Consider the following 17,630-nt stretch of genomic DNA (forward strand, 5'->3'; position numbering starts at 1 on the left):
CAAGAATCACACCGAGGTACAACACCTCATATTCAAAGTTCATAAGTCACAATCACAATCTTCCTTTGTCACGACTCCAAACTCCCTCCGTAGGATGTCGTGATGGCACCTAGTCTCTAAGATTAGGTAAACCTAGCATACATGCAGAATTTAACTCAAATAGTAAAAAAACTTTCAATTTAACCAATAGCTATCATAAAAGGATTCTGCAACTCAACTGACCAATCTCCCAAAATCCAGTAATACTGAGTCACAAACTCTACATGAGTATACTGAACATCCCTATATAGCAATACTTAATAAAATGAGAATGAAATAGAACTAGATCGAGGGTGACTCCGAGGCCTGCGGGCGCCGGCAAGTATACCTTGAAGTCTCCAATCCAAGCTCGACTCACTGGTGGTTAGGCTCATATAAAGTACCTGGATCTGCACAAAGAGATATGCAGAAGCGTAGCATGAGTACACCACAATGCGGTACCTAGTAAGTATCAAGCCTAACCTCGGTAGAGTAGTGATGAGCTCGGGCCAAGACACCTACTGGAATAAGTAAAGCAATGGATCATGTAAAGTATTGTATGATAATGAAAACACGGGAAATGATACAAGGAAGAGCTATAACAAGAATAGTTGCACTGAGACTAAGGCAATTAAGACATCACGGAAGAAACACATAAGAAGAATGCCAAGGAAATGATGCAACCAAAACACAAGTGATATAAATAAAAGGTACCAACAAGAATCACTACCAAGATACCGCCTCGTAGTCTCATTTCACAAATCAAATCACAATCTTTCCTTATATCACCGCGGAAGCCTTACATTTAGTTTTGAAAATCATTTTCCCGAAATAGCTACCCGCATTTTAGCTCACCTTATCACACCGCTTGGCTTCAAGTAGTTCCCCTACTAGCAACATGTGTATCAAGCCCACCTTATCTCACCACATGCGTATCAATACCTATTTGTATACCACCACATGCATATTAATATCACAACATAACATAAATCGCACCTCAAGTGCCCAATACCACAACTTGCCAAAGAAGTCAACAATAATAGTGTTTCCACAATAAATAGCTCATGGCTCAACCACAACAAGAACAAGAGTCTCAACAATAGCAACCGAAAGTGAACAACTCAACAAGAATGGTATTTCGACAAATTTACAACTTTTCCTCGATGTGAATCACGACCTTTATAACTTCAACTCCATAATTCAACATATGCCAAGAAATAACAACTTCAAGTAAAGGAACTCAACAGTTAAATAATGAATAAGGAATTGAGAAAGCAATACTTCAACTAAGCATGTAAAGGCAATAAGCAAGTAAGAGATAAAACAAGTATTAACAATGTCAAGTAAAGCATTTGAAGATAGACTAATGATGATGAATATAACATGTTATGGCAACTCAATTAAAGGCATGGAAAGAATCTACATAGCTAAAATAGGTCAGTTACCACATTTAGCCCGTGTATACACTTTTCACCTTGCGTACACGGCTTCCACATACCATAATTAACACAAAACAATACCAATACTACGGGGTAATTCTCCCACATAAAGTTAGGCAAGACACTTACCTCAAAACACGCTACGCAATCCACTAGTAAGGCTTTTCTACGATTATCCGACTCTGAACGGCTCGAATCTAGCTAAAATAACTTTATACCATAAATGCAAACCATAGGAAACTATTCCGAACAATAAAGTTACAATCTCTAAAGAAAAACAAAAAGTCAACTCAAAAAGTCAACCCCGGGCTCGCATCTCGAAAACCCGACCAAACTTACAAAATCCGAACACCCATTCGATAACGAGTCCAACCATACAAAAATTACTTAAATCCAACCTGAAATCGCCTTTCAAATCCCCGAAATTTGGTCTATGAAGTTTCACAATTTTTCCCCAAAATTTCCAACTCAAATCACTAATTAAGTGACAAAATAACGATGGATTCATGTATAATAGCTAAATCCGAGTTAGAATCACTTACCCCGATGATTTTCTTGAAAATCCCTGGACAAATCGCCACAAACCGAGCTCTCTAGGCCAAAAGATGATAAATGAGATAAAATCCTTGTTTTGCAAATTTAACATTGCTGCCCAGTTATCCTCTTTCGCGATCGCGTAAAACACTTGCGGTCGCAAAGGACAAATCTCCCCAGCTCATAAAACCTTCTTCGCGATCACGTGAAGCCAGTCGCGAATGCGATGACCAGCTTTCTCAACTTACGCAATAGCGTCCAAGGCCACGCGAACGCGAAGAACACTGCTTGCCTCAGCCCCAGCATCACTTTCCTTATATGCGAACGTGGTCCACCTCACGCGTTCGCGATTCACAATCTCCTAAAACACTATGATCACGACCCATACTTCGCAAATGCGAAGAGTAAATTTCCATCTGCCATAAACTACTCTACGCGATCGCGGCACCTCCTCCGTGAACGCGATGAAGGAAACCAGACTCAGAAAAACCAGCAATCCCAAATCAAGAACATTTGGTCCGAACTCAATATGAAACACACCAGGGGCCCTCCGAGACCCAGTCTGAATATACCAAGAAGTCCTAAAATATGATACAAACTTGCTCGAGGCCTCAAATCACATCAAACATTACTAAAACTATGAATCGCGCATCGATTGATACAACAGACCTATTCCAACTTTCAAAACCGAAATCCAGACCCGATATCAATAAAGTCAACTTTGGTCAAACTTCTTAGCCTTCCAAACCTTCAACTTTCTAATTTTTGCGAATTCAAGCCGAAACGTCCTACGGACTTCCAAATAACACCCGGATACACTCCTAAATCTAAAATAACCATACGGAGCTATTGGAATAGTCCAAACTCCATTTCAGAGTCGTCTACACAAAAGTTAAACTCCGGTCAACTCTTTCAACTTAAGTTTCCAACTTTGGGACTAAGTGTCCCATTTTACTCCGGAACTCAACCGAACTAAAACCAAACACCCCGGTAAGTCACATAACCACAATATAACATAAAGAAGGCAATAAATAAGGGAACAAAGCTAATATACTCAGAACTCCTGACCGGGTCGTTACATCCTCCCCCTCTTAAAACAAATGTTCGTCCTCGAACGAGTATAGAGACATACCTGAAGTGGTGAAAAGATGAGAATAATGGCTACGCATATCATGCTCAGTCTCCCAAGTCGCCTCCTCTACTGGTTGACCCCTCCATTGAACCTTCACTGACGCAATGCTCTTTGACCTCAAGTTTCGGACCTGCCTATCCAAGATGGTCATCGGCTCCTCAACATAAGACAAATCCTTATCCAATTGGACTGAGCTAAAATCCATTACACGGGACGGATCACCGTGATACTTTCGGAGCATAGAAACATGGAATACCCGATGAACTGCAGCTAGACTAGGTGGAAATGCAAGCTTATAGGCCACCTCACCAATCCTCTCAAGAATCTCAAAGGGTCCGATATACCTGGGGCTCAACTTGCCCTTCTTCTCGAACCTCATAACACCCTTCATGGGTGAAAATCGAAGCAAAGCCCGCTCTCCAACCATGAATGCAACATCACGAACCTTTCGATCTGCATAACTCTTCTGTCTAGATTGGGCTGTACGAAGCAGATCCTGGATCAACTTGACATCCTCCAAGGCATCTCCAACCAAATCCATGCATAATAACTTAGCCTCTCCCGTCTCAAACCAACCAACTGGGTAACGACATCGTCTCCCATATAGGTCCTCATAAGGAGCCATCTGAATACTTGATTCGTAACTGTTATTGTAGGCAAACTCTGCAAGCGGCAAGAACTGATCCCAAGAACTCTCGAACTCCATAACTGTTATTATATCCTCCAATATCTGAATAGTGCGCTCGAACTATCCGTCCGTCTGAGGGTGGAATGCTGTGTTCAACTCAACCCGTGTGCCTAACTCACGACGTACGACCCTCCAGAATCACGATGTAAACTGCGTACCCCGATCAGAGATGATGGATACCGGCACGCCATGTAGTCAGAAAATCTCGCGAATATAGACCTGAGACAGCTGCTCTGAGGAATAGGTAGTCACCACTAGAATGAAATGAGCCGACTTGGTCAACCTATCCCTAATCACCCATACCGCGTCAAACTTCTTCTAAGTATGTGGGAGCCCAACAACAAAATCCATAGTAACTCGCTCCTATTTCCACTCAGGAATCTCAAGCCTCTAAAGCAACCTACCTGGCCACTGGTTCTCATACTTCACCTGTTGATAATTTAGGTACCGAGCTACATATTCCACTATGATGATGGCAGCAAGAGCGGGTCCAAGAATGGGGAGGACCTCGATGGAGAAAAAGCTTCCCCTGAGGAAAATTAGGAATCTTAGGCTTTTTCTTTTTTGATTTTTTGTGCAAGACCCTGGTCGGTCCTTGTAAATATTTTCGTATAGATAAAACATCTTTTTTCCCTTTGACTTATCTTTATTCTATTTCATGCCTCGTGAAAATTCTATTTCATTCATGCCTTATAGAGATTTTTCTCACAAGTTTGGGACTTTAGGCAACTAGACCGAAGTCGCACCAGTGTAGTTTTTAAAATCGAGTGAGTACTTGCTCGAACTCAAAGTAGAGTGACCTTTAGGTTTTAGTTGAGTAAGGACGATTTCTCGAACTCAAAAAATAAAATGGCTCTTAGGCTCTTGAATTAGGTCGATATGGCCTCAAAATAATGGCTTTTCCCTTTTTCGGCTTGAAAAATTAATCATAAAAATTTTTCATGCCTTAGCACGAGATAAATTTGTACCCATTAGGTTTTTCGAGGATTTATCGAAATCCTTTGCTTTGTTATGCCTTAGCACAAAATTGTCCGGAAGTTCGAACAATTTGCTACCCCTTAGGATTTTTCGAGGGTCGATATTATCGAGACCATTAGTAATTCAGCCGAGGGTTGCCTTTTTTAACGAGTTTATGAGAATATTTGAAGGCATGTTTTATAACGGAATTCAGACGTCTCCGAACCGTGTTAATTTGGCTGTAGCCTTTAGTTTAGGATTTTCCCCTTAGGCTTGTTTCCCTGCTATACTTTGAACTCATTCGAAGTGTCAATCCCCGAGTGGGGTGGCCGTGGCCTATAAAATCGAGGATTGCCTTTTTAAGGTCTTACGATTTCGAGGTTTAGTAATTCGATCATGTCGATATTTTGGACGGCAGTCCCCGAGTATAGGGTAAATTGTTTGAACTTCAGTTCATAAGCCAGTTTGAACTTCCTTAAGCCAGTTTCCACAATAGATCATAAGTATGAAATTGTAAAGTATAATAGATCATAAGTATGAAATTGTAAAGTATAAATTTCTCAAAGGAATGGAACATATGGTAAGGAAAAATACTTCTTTCAATAGATTATACATGCGTTTAGGTTTTTTCCATTAAGGCTTCGAGTAATCTACATGGACACGAAATATTTTCCTTGTAATTATCCGAGGGTGATGCCCCCCAGTATTTGAGGTTAATTGTAAAGGAGCCTCGGATACTATTGAACTGCTCTAAGTTGGCACGAACAATGGTTGCCTTATTAAAAACCTCACAAGAAAAACCCATTTGGGACAAAAACCGGCCTAAGGGAAAAAAAGTGCAACGCATGCTTTCAGACCTAAGGACTTTGTGTTTGAAGAATCCTTTGGTGTCTTCGATGAAACACCTGCAAATGGTTAGTATAAAATATAAACGAAAATGGAGAAGGTCGTACCTTCGCAGTAATATCATTTGAGGAGTGATATGTTCCAATTGTTTGGTAATTGTTCGTCGTTCATCGTGCCAAGTTTATAGGATCCCTTTCCGATGATATCGAGGACCCGATATGGTCCCTCCCAGTTCGGGCCACGTTTTCCTTCGTTTGGGTCTCGATTATTGAGGGTGACCTTCCTCAGAACCAAGTCCCCGATTTTAAGATGTCGAAGATTGGCTCTTCAATTGTAGTACCTTTCGATCCGCTGTTTCTGTGCGGCCATTCGAACGAGGGTGGATTCCCGTTTTTCATCTAGCAATTCGAGGCTTGTATTCATAGCCTCGTGATTTGATTCTTCCGTTGCATATCGAAACCTGACGCTAGAATCCCCGACTTCAACCGAGATCAGAGCTTCGGCGCCATATAATAAAGAGAATGGTGTTTCCCCTGTACTGGATTTTGATGTTGTTCGATACACCCAAAGGAATTCGGCCAATATTTTTATCCATTTTCCCTTAGCGTCATTCAATCTTTTCTTTAGATTTTGAATGGTGGTCTTGTTTGTCGATTCGGCATGTCCGTTCCCGCTAGGATGATATGGCATCGACAGGATCCTTTTTATTTTATGATCTTTGAGAAACTTTGTCACTTTGCTACCGACGAATTTCTTTCCATTGTCGCATACGATCTCGGAAGGCATCCCGAATCGGCATATAATGTGGTCCCAGATGAAGTCTATGACTTCTTTCTCTCTCAATTTTCTCTAAAGCCTGTGCTTCAACCCACTTGGAGAAATAGTCAGTCATAAACAAAATAAATTTAGCTTCACCTAGGGCCGATGGTAGAGGGCCGACGATATCCATTCCCCATTTCATGAATGGCCATAGGAATAAGACTGAGTGGAGTTGCTCTCCGGGTTGGTGAATCATCGATGTATACCTTTGACATTTGTCACACTTTCGAACAAACTCTTTTGTATTATTTTCTATATCGGCCTAATAGTATCCTGCTCTGATGACTTTGTGAACCAATGATTCAGCACCAGAATGATTTTCGCAGGTGCCCTCGTGGATTTCTCGTAGGATGTAGTCGGTATCTCCTGGTCCCAAACATATTGCCAATGGTCCATCGAACATCCTTCTATATAGTGTTCCATCTTCGGCCAATGTGAATCGTGCGGCCTTCGTACGTAGAGTCCTCGATTCCTTAGGATCCGATGGAAGCTTCCCGTTCTTTAGGTACTCGATATATTTATTCCTCCAATCCCAGGTCAGACTTGTGGAGTTGATTTCGGCATGGCCTTCTTCGATTACTGACCTTGAAAGTTGTATGACAGTCCCCGAGCTAATCTCGTTATCTTCGACTGATGACCCTAAATTTGCAAGGGCATCGACCTCGCTGTTTTGTTCTCGAGGCACATGTTGTAGGGTCGATTCTTTAAACCGATGTAGAGTCACATGTAGGTTGTCCAAGTACCTCTGCATTCGATCTTCTCGAACCTCAAAGCTTCTGTTGACTTGGTTTACCACAAGCAGGGAGTCATATTTGGACTTGATGACCTCTGCTCTCAAACCTTTAGCTAGCTCGAGACCTGCAATCATGGCCGCATACTCGGCCTCATTATTAGTTAACTTGGAAGTTTTGATGCTTGTCTAATTGTATTACTCGTGGGTGGCTTCAAAACGATGCCTAGCCCGGACCCCTTCACGTTCAAAGCGCCGTCTGTGAAGAGGGTCCACACCCCCCGATAATGTACCCAATTTTAATAATAGTTCGTTTTTGACCTCGGGTACGAGGGCTGGCGTAAAGGCGGCCATGAAGTCCGCTATGATTTCAGACTTGATGGTCGTTCGGGGACGATACTCGATATCGTACCCACTGATCTCGATAGACCATTTGGCCAATCGGCCCGAAAGTTCGGGCTTATGCAAAATATTGCGAAGGGGATAAGTAGTCACCACACAGATCGAGTGACACTGAAAATATGGTTTTAATTTCCTAGAGGCGCTTATTAGGGCAAGCGTTAATTTTTCTAAGTGTGAGTACCAGGTCTTGTCCTCACTTAAAGTTCGACTAACATAGCAAACAGGAAATTGTGTACCTTGCTCTTCTCGAACTAAAACCCCACTTACCGCGATTTCTGAGACTGCTAAGTACAAGTAGAGTTGCTTGTCCGCTTTCGGAGTATGACGCAGTGGCGAGCTCGATAGGTACCGCTTTAATTCTTCCAATGCTTGTTGGCATTCCGGGGTCCATGCAAAATTGTTCTTCTTTTTGAGTAGTGAGAAGAACCTGTGACTTCTATCTGAAGACCTTGAGATGAATCGGCCTAAGGCGGCTATGCGCCCTGTTAATCTTTGTACGACCTTAACATTGTCCACGACTGTGATGTCTTCGATTGCCTTGATCTTATCGAGGTTCATTTCGATCCCCCGATTTGATACCATGAAGCCGAGGAACTTGCCCGAGCCTATCCCGAATGCACATTTCTCCGGGTTGAGTTTCATGTAGTGTTTCCTTAGTATATTGAAGGTCTCCTGCAAATGTGTCAAATGTTCCTCTGCTCGCATGGACTTAACTAGCATATCGTAAATATAAACCTCCATTGATTTACCTATTTGTTCTTCGAACATTCGATTTACTAAGCGTTGATAAGTGGCACCAGTATGTTTTAGTCCAAACGGCATTACATTATAACAATAGGTGTCGTACTTAGTGATGAACGAAGTCTTTTCCTGATCCTCCGGGTGCATTTGTATTTGATTGTACCCGGAGTAGGCATCGAGAAAACTAAGGATCTCGTGGCCGGCCTTGGCATCGATCATGCGATTGATATTCGGCATAGTAAAGGAGTCTTTAGGACATGATTTGTTTAAATCTTTATAGTCTACGCACATTCTACGTTTATTTCCCTTTTTTGGGACTACGACTATGTTTGCTAACCATTTGGGATATTATACTCCCCCGAATGGATCCTATTTTAAGAAGTTTGGCTACCTCGTCCTTGATGAATGCATGTTTTACCTCGGACTGGGGCCTTCTCTTTTGTTTTACCGGGCGGAACTTCGGGTCCAAGCTCAATCGATGTATAGTGATCTCCGGCGGGATCCGTGTCATATCTAGGTGGGACCAAGAAAAACAATCTATAATATTGATAAGAAATTTAATGAGTTTTTCCCTGAGCTCGGGGTTTAACCCCGTACCTAGGTATACCTTTCGATCGGGTAGATGCTCGATCAGTATGACTTGCTCCAGCTCTTCGACTGTCAATTTGGTGGCGTCGGAATCCTCGGGGATTATGAAAGATCGAGGGGTCCAGTAGTCATCATCCTCGTCCGTTCCCTGCTTCTCCGACTGAGTCAAGGCTGGTGGCTGTAGTTGCTATTTAGATTCCTGTTTTTCTTTGAACTCTGATCCCTTTGTTGATGAAAGCGCCAATACCGGTATTACTTCATCGACCGCAAACATCTCTTTGGCAGCATGTTGTTCCCCATACACTATTTTTACTCTATCCGGTGTTGGGAACTTCAACATTTGGTGTAGGGTTGAGGGGACCGCCTTCATGTTGTGAATCCAAGGTCTTCCGAGAAGTACGTTGTATCTCATATCTCCCTCGATCACATGGAACTTTGTTTCTTGAGTAGTTCCGGCTACATTTATTGGTAGGATGATTTCACTTGCCATGTTGAAGCCATTAAGAATCCAAGCTGCGGGTACGATCTGATCTTGTAGGCCGAGCTGATTCACGAACCTCGATCGAATAATATTGGCCGAGCTTCCTGGATCAATTAAAACACGTTTAACCTGAATTTTATTCATAAGGATGGAGATTACCAAAGCATCATTGCGTGGTTATGAGATCCCTTCTGCTTCCTCATCATTGAATGATAAAGTGCCTTCTTCCACATAGTCTCGAGTTCATTTTTCCCTGATTATTGATACTTTAGTGCGTTTGAACACGGGCCCTTGTGGAATATCGACCCCACCAACGATCATGTGAATCACGTGTTGTGGTTCTTCCTGCTTGATTTTCATATTTGCATCTCTGTCTCTGAAATGGTTTTTAGCTCGGTCAATCAAGAATTCTCGAAGGTAACCCTCGTTGAATAGACGGGCCACCTCCTCCCTTAGTTGTCTACAGTCTTCGGTTCTATGACCATGTGTACCATGGTATTTGCATATTTGATTGGGGTTTCTTTGGGATGGATTGGTTTGTAGGGGTCTGGGCCATCTAGTATCTTTGATTCTCCCAATGGCTGACACAATACCTGATGCGTCGATGCTGAAGTTGTATTCTGATAATCGTGGTGCTTTTGTGGGATCGACATGTTTATCGAAGCCACTTTTGCTCATAAGCCCTCGAGAGCTCTGTCCTCGCTCGTTCCTTCGATCATTTTGGATGGGATTGCATCCTGGGCCACTGTTTCTATGATCTATGTTGTATGGCTGATACCGACCTCTGTTCGACCAGGGTTCTCTGTCGATATCCCTTTGAGTTCTGCCGACGGTCCTGTTTGGATAAACGGAACCGGAAGGGGTCCCTAATTGATCATCCTCGACCCTGATCTTTGACTAGTACTGATTATTTACATCGGCCCAGGTTACCGCTGGATATTCAATTAAATTCTGCTTTAGATGTCGTGATACCACCGAACTTCGTTCGTTCAAACCTGGAGTAAAGGCTTGAACAACCCAATCGTCTGTGACCGGTGGAAGTTCCATGCATTCCATGTGGAACCGAGATACGAATTCCCTCAATATTTCGTTGTTTTTTTGTTTCACCTTGAAGAGGTCAGACTTCCTAGTCGCAACCTTTATGTTACGCCCCGCAGTATTACATCGATGTTACACTCTGCAGTATTATATTACGACGATGTTATACCCTGTAGTATTGTACGCTGAATTTGTCGTAAGATAATTGACATCAGTTCAAGGACAAGATTATTTGGAGATTATAAGTATTATGCTATTTCAACTAAGTGACGAGTAAATTCGTGAAGGTGAGAGGGTAAGCAAATCGAAGAAAATGAATTTCGTTGAAGTTTGACACTTTGAGATAAAATACGGTCCAAGCTACAATACCCCGTATTTATAGATTAGCGTCATACAAGGTACTACATGACCATGATAGTAAGGTGTATAAGGTATGTTAAAAGTGAGTAGTGTTTTAAATAAGTGCAGATAATTCTTAATTATGTGGGTAATTGGTTAATTATTGGGTAATGGGATATTACCTAATTAATTAAGGAATTAAATGGATAATTGTTGAGTGGGAATTTTCCCCCAACGTGGCAGCCATGTAAGAGCCATTAGGTGGCTCTTAAATAAATTTGCAAGATGGCAGCCTTTAAAGGGATAAGCACTTTATCTCATTTGGTTAAAAAATGTTATCAAGAAAGCCAAAAATGTTACGGCCATAATAATTTCCTTGCTTGTTTTAAGCAAACATTCCATTCCTACTTAATAATATTATTCATAAGCTTTAAAGAAGAATGCTTATATTTGCTAAGTTATGGATGAAGCTACAACAAATTCATACGAGATTTCATAAGGTAATAGCAATAGGATTTTGCGATTCTAATGGAGTATGGTGCAATCTTTCTCAAGAATATCATATGAATTTTTCCCTACTTCGATCTGTCGTTACATGTTGCTGCAATTGACGTGTGTTGGAAGGATTGTCAAGAGAATCGGCTCAGTTATGTTAAGGCTAATCCCTTCCTTCATTTTTGGCATGATCTCGTAATTACACGAGTTTGATAACGAGGCATAAAGAGAATTTCATATTCTTGAACTTATGTACATTATCCTAGTCTCATAAATTATAGTATTCTCCCTTATCGGGACTTTATATTCAATTAAGTATTGTCTTCTTCCAATCAAGAGAGAATAAGAACAAAGCCTAGTATGGTCGAGCGCCTATGAGCGAGCCTACTACGGCAGAGCAGTTATATATACCGAGCCCTATAAGGCCGGACAACTATTTTACTTACTATATTGAGAGAGTTGAGTCACTATCAGCAGATAAGCATATCTTTAGATTATCTTTGACTCCCAGTTACTTTCAGTTATTATATTATTAGTTCAATTTCAGCTTTCACTTATTCTGTTGCCTTACATACTCGGTACATTATTTCGTACTGACATCCATTTTATCGGGGACGCTGCATTTTATGCGTGTAGGTTCAGACAGACAGACGAATAGACCTCATCAGTAAGTGTTGCCCGAGTTCAGTTTGATCAGTAAGCTCCCCGTCCTTCGGAGTTGTCGGATCTAGAGTTTTATGTACATATTGTGTATAGATGTATATATATGTTATGGATAGGTCGAGGCCCTGTTCAGATCACAGTACATCCATCAGTAGAGGCTTGTAGACATATCCTGCCAGTTAGTGCAGTATGTTGGGCTTGTAAGCCTTGTATATATATTTTATTGGTTTGCAAGTTGTAATAGTTATGATTTCAGCCCAGCTTTATATTGATGTTTAGTCAGCGTTCACAAATTGTCTTGCAATGTGGCCCATGGCCAAACTATGATATTATATGTTCAAAGTCCCTTAGTCGCAAGTTGGTACGCAAGGATAGGTGAGGCATCGGGTGCTGGTCTCGCCCCCCAAGTTCGGGGCATGACAGAAGTGGTATTAGAGCAATTCTGTCCTAGGGAATCTACAAGCCGTGTCTAGTAGAGTCTTGTTTATGGGTGTGTTGTGCACCACACTTAAAAGCAGGAGGCTATAGGGCATTTAGGACTGTCACTCTTTCTTCTTACAGTAGATCGTGTGGTAGAGCTCAGTTGTAAGAACTCAATTTCCTAAACTCTATCTTATTCATAATACGACGATGCCTACATCTAGAAAGACGGTTGGTAAGAGATTGCAGGTGGCTGTGAAAGAGTTGAGTCAGAGGAACTCGATTTTGCATGATGCTTATGATGAGTAAATGTAAGCTCTTCAGTATATCATGTGTGTACTAAGACGTGTAAGCCTCTTGATAAGGAGCCTTAAGGCAAAGAATATCTATCCACCCCTATGGTGAAAGGCAACGAGATATTCAGAAGATAGATACAAGCTTCAACAAGTAAAAGGAGCAAGATGAGAAGGGTACGAAGTACCTAATTAATGAAGTTTATCGGTTTTTTCAACTCCGGCAGAAAAATATAAGCATTGTGAGTTACCTTCAATAGTAACAGAGGTATGTAGAATTGGCCACACCCATCTCAGTTATACCCTATTAGGGGCTAACAAGTGTAGTTTAAGAAAAAGACGGGATATTAGGATTCGGCTAGGGTTAGAGTAACCCAAAATGGTGAATGGATTGTTTGTGTTAGTTGACATTTACGAAGGATATTATAAAGGTGCTAATAGATCTCCTTGTGAGGCACCCAGATGGTGCACTCTAGAATATTACAACTAGATGTGAATACTAGCATGATAAAAAAAAATTCAGAAGATAGGCACTGAAAGCCTGAAAGGGATAAATATTACCTTTGTGTGGCTCGCGTCCCTAGTAGAACGAGAACGTTAAGCAACCCGAAGAGCCACTGGATGGAGCAAAGGGGAGCTAAAAGCAAAAGAATGTCTTGTTCGAGTTTTCAGAATAAAGTGATAGACATAAATGTTTGCTCGAAATAAGAAAAGAGTTAATGAAGCATTATGAGTAACATATAATACATGGATGACAACGGTAGATCAAAAGATGATAGTATTACAGAGTCTATAGTCAAGTGAAGGAAAAGATGAGAGGTGACAGGCCTTGGGAAAATAAAAGAGTATAGGCCATAAAGTCATATCCTCATTTCGAGAAATAAGTTTGTGACTCCAACGCGACTACCAGAAGGAAAAGTTAGACCCCAGAGTAATAGAAATCAGTATGGGCTGGTGAACAAGATAAACTAAACATGAATTAGGGACTGAATGATTTGATAATGGTCGACGTCATGAGAATTTCAGATTTCATTCCGGCGATAATAGAATGGACAATAGAAGAAGATTCATGAGAAATTTAGAGAATGGTAATTCAAGAAGATGCTTCCCTAAAGAAAGAAATGTGAGCAAAGTTCAACTTAAGGGACTGTATGTGCCAGTTATACTAAGTGTCACCCTCACGAGTAAGGAAATTTATTATCCTTGGTACAGAAGGATTACCGTGAGGCGAGTAAGGGTCATCGATGATATAAAAAGACGCCAAAGATGAAGAGGTAAAGCATCTATACGTAGATCATCGTAGAACTAAATCATAGTACTCCCCAAAAGGGGAGAATATGGAGTGATGTGGCATTAAGTCAGAATTAAGTGGTTCTAGTAACTATGCAATGGTAAAGGAAGAATGCGATAAAAATGAGAAAGGGGTGAGATTGTACTTATTCAAATCCTACAGATATGCTACGATTCCAGAACATTATGCAAGTACGATGTCAAGGAGAGTAAGTAAGGGTTCCGGCCCGGGATATTTTTGATAAATAAGGAGCCAGTATGAGAGATAAGTTAAGACAAAAGGAATAACCCAAGAAAGATTACGTGGAATATTTATATGAGAATGGGCCAAAGAGTAGTTAGTAGTTGACTCAGGAAGAGCCTAGTTATGGATAGACAGGTAGTTACAGACGAATCAGCAGATCATGCAAGATAAATATAGTAACACCCAATATAGTGAATTCAGTCTCGCAGATATGACATCGTAACCTTGAGAAATATTAAGATAGGAGTTGGGGTAGTTAAAGGTATCGTATGAGTGTTATGGAGGAAAAAGAGAGTGCCACTGGGAAGACAATTAAAATATCAGCTCAAAAGCAACCCTACGAGCACAAGGGCATGAAGGTAAGTAAGTAAGGATAATTACAAGTAGGAAAGAACATCAAAAATTTCGCCGGGTAAATGATGTAATAAGCTCGTAGCCTTGTAAGAATCAGAGGGTCCACCCTAAGTACTACAATGAAAGAATAGCTGAGGAAGTAAGGAAGAAGGCTTCGACCTAAGCTTAGTGACCTAAAGAGGAAGTGATCTTATAACAACAATCTCACAATAATGTTGTATGTACTCCATAAGAAAGTGGCATCTACCGTGGCTAACGGACAGGAAGTAAAAATCAGAAGCGATATTCAAGATCATATGAGTGGTATGGAATTCCAATATATATGGGCACTAAGATAAGTTAAGTATGCACGCAACAAAGGGGCATAAAGAACAGGAAAAGTAATTGCCTACATTTAAAGAAAGCTGAGAAGGATCGAAAGGAATTATTCGATCAGTGATCCAGAATTAGTTACGTCATGAACGAACTTACGATTTCAGAATATTATCCATGCATCATATATACTGACATTCATACAGCCGTAGAAGACTCCGGTATAAGTTAAAAGAAAGAATTGAGCCTAGGGTATAAACAGAGGATTGAATTGTTAGAAGATTATATCATGGATATTCTATAGCGCCCATCGAAGGCTAAAGTAATAACTAATACCAGGAACTGCAGATCGGAAAATAGCTCAAGCCTACATAAAGGCTGATCAGAAGAAAGAGCAAACTGAAGAGTTACATCAACCAAATAAATCAGGAGTCTGATTATTAGACCCAGAAAATTATAGAAATCGTGATAAAGAATATTGTAGACTTACTCTAATATCAGAGGTACAAGAGAGATAGTACAACAACCATATTCTATAACGGCTTTACAATAAAGCTAGTTAGAAGAAGTACCATCCTCCTAAGAAGTTAGTATGAAGCTCCCACCGGATTGTGTATGCACCAAAGGTGCAAGTATTATAATAGAGCTTCAAGTTGTGGATGCGAATTATACCTATGTGGAAGGAAGGTTATGAAATATATAAAAGATGTGATAATAGTCCATACTTCAAATAGAAGGCTAGAAGCGCTGGGATAGTATCCAGGAATGATACCAGCATCGTTAGTGGCATACCTTCCAGCCTATGGTTTCTATGTATCGAGAGGTCTAGTTAAGAGAGTAAATAAGAGTTTGAAACGATGTGATATCCCGCTTGATGTTCCAGAATGACACAAGGAAATCTATGGTGCAAGCAAGTTGAAGGAAGGTTGCGAGTAGTATAAATGAATATGTGTATGTCGCAAGTTAAAGTATGGTAGAGCGACAAGGTTTTAGGAAGACATGAGTAAGGATAAGAAAAGGCGAGTGGGAAGGTGACGAAAATGGATAAGTCCTCGGGATTAAGCCCAAAAAAACAAGAAGAGTTGATGGTTTCTCTAAGTTATAGAAAACTCAGTATAGCCTGAATAAACTCAAAGGAGTCTAAGACTAATAGCATTTAGAAGAGATGGAATGCTGCCCTGGTAGTAGAATGAGGGTGTGATTGTGATAGATAAGGGATGACGTTTGGGCCTTCAATTGAGTAATGACTTGAAGAGGATTTCATGAATTGTATGGGATTAAAATACCCATGTAAGGTGAGTCACATTGGGATGTTATAAAATACGGTTATGGAAGTATAGTATCGCCCCTAGATGGATCAATCTAATCATTTAAGATGTTCCCTGATGAGACGTAAGCCCTAGCGGCAGTGTTACATAAAAGGTCAAGTTATAAATGGTAGATTATAGATCAATATTGACGTGAATCAACAATGGATGGATAAGAGTTATAAAGTATGAGATGAGAGTAGGTTGTCATTATTAAGATAAACAGTAACGAGGAAGCATTAAAGGACTTAGATTTATACATCTATGATAAGAAGCAAGAGAGTAACCTGGAATTGGGTAGCAGACCTCGATAATAATAAAACCAAGGTAAGAGTCATTATATAGTATGACCTACCTAGATGTAGTAAAGTCGTACGGATGAATAACTAGGTCTATGAAATAAAATATAACAATATTCGTAAGTTCGACAAAGTACCGAGCGAAGAATTTCAGTATACCTATAGATGCCAAGAGGGACATCTTATTAAGCTATATATATGTTTACAAAGTGAGGCCTAGAGATTGGCTAAAAGCTGGAGGAAAGAAAAGGAGAGAAGAGTCGCATAGGCACACTTACAAAGTCAGAGTCGTATAGGCTGCATGATAAAAGGTAGCAACAGTTACAAGATTGGAAGGATTCTGACCACGATTCGTGGTGTGAGAAAGAGGCCTAAAATGGGGGAATGCCCTGGCCTTTGGATTTATTCACAGAACAGTTGCCTAAATGGAAAGGACGGTATTAAAATCATTTGTAAGAGCCATCCGGTTATGAGACCGATAAATTCATTAGTCAACATTCGAGGACGAATGTTCCAAAGGGGTGAATTATGTTAAGCCCCACAGTATTACGTCGATGTTACGCTCCGTAGTATTATATTACGACGGTGTTATATCCGGTAGTATTGTACGCTGAATTTAACATAAGATAATTGACATCAGTTCAAGGACAATATTATTTGGAGATTATAAGTATTATGCTTTTTCAAACAAGTGACGAGTAAATTCGTGAAGGTGAGAGGGTAAGCAAATCGAAGAAAATGAATTTCGTCGAAGTTTGACATTTTGAGATAAAATACGGTCCAAGCTACAATACCCCGTATTTATAGATTAGTGCCATACAAGGTACTACATGACCATGATAGTAAGGTGTATAAGGTATGTTAAAAGTGAGTAGTGTTTTAAGTAAGTTGAGATAATTCTTAATTATGTGGGTAATTGGTTAATTATTGGATAATGGGATATTACCTAATTAATTAAGGAATTAAGTGGATAATTGTTGAGTGGGAAATTTCCCCCAACGTGGCAGCCATGTAAGATCCATTAGGTGACTCTTAAATAAATTTGCAAGATGACAACCTTTAAAGAGATAAGCACTTTATCTCATTTGGTTAAAAAATGTTATCAAGAAAGCCAAAAATGTTACGGCCATAATAATTTCCTTGCTTGTTTTAAGCAAACATTCCATTCCTACTTAATAATATTATTCATAAGCTTTAAAGA

At 40.4% G+C, this 17,630-nt stretch overlaps 1 protein-coding gene across 1 annotated transcript; it reads right to left on the minus strand.

The window, feature by feature from the left end:
* Nucleotides 1–9,081: 9,081 nt before the first annotated feature.
* LOC138909969 (uncharacterized) lies at nucleotides 9,082–10,028 on the minus strand. Its single transcript, XM_070201186.1, has 2 exons — nucleotides 9,969–10,028; nucleotides 9,082–9,504 (listed from the first exon to the last, which is right to left on the minus strand). The coding sequence occupies exons 1-2, from the start codon at nucleotides 10,026–10,028 to the stop codon at nucleotides 9,082–9,084; spliced, it is 483 nt and encodes a 160-aa protein (XP_070057287.1).
* Between the last annotated feature and the right edge of the window lie 7,602 nt (nucleotides 10,029–17,630).

This window comes from Nicotiana tomentosiformis, chromosome 4 (assembly GCF_000390325.3).
Source record: "Nicotiana tomentosiformis chromosome 4, ASM39032v3, whole genome shotgun sequence".
NCBI lineage: Eukaryota > Viridiplantae > Streptophyta > Magnoliopsida > Solanales > Solanaceae > Nicotiana > Nicotiana tomentosiformis.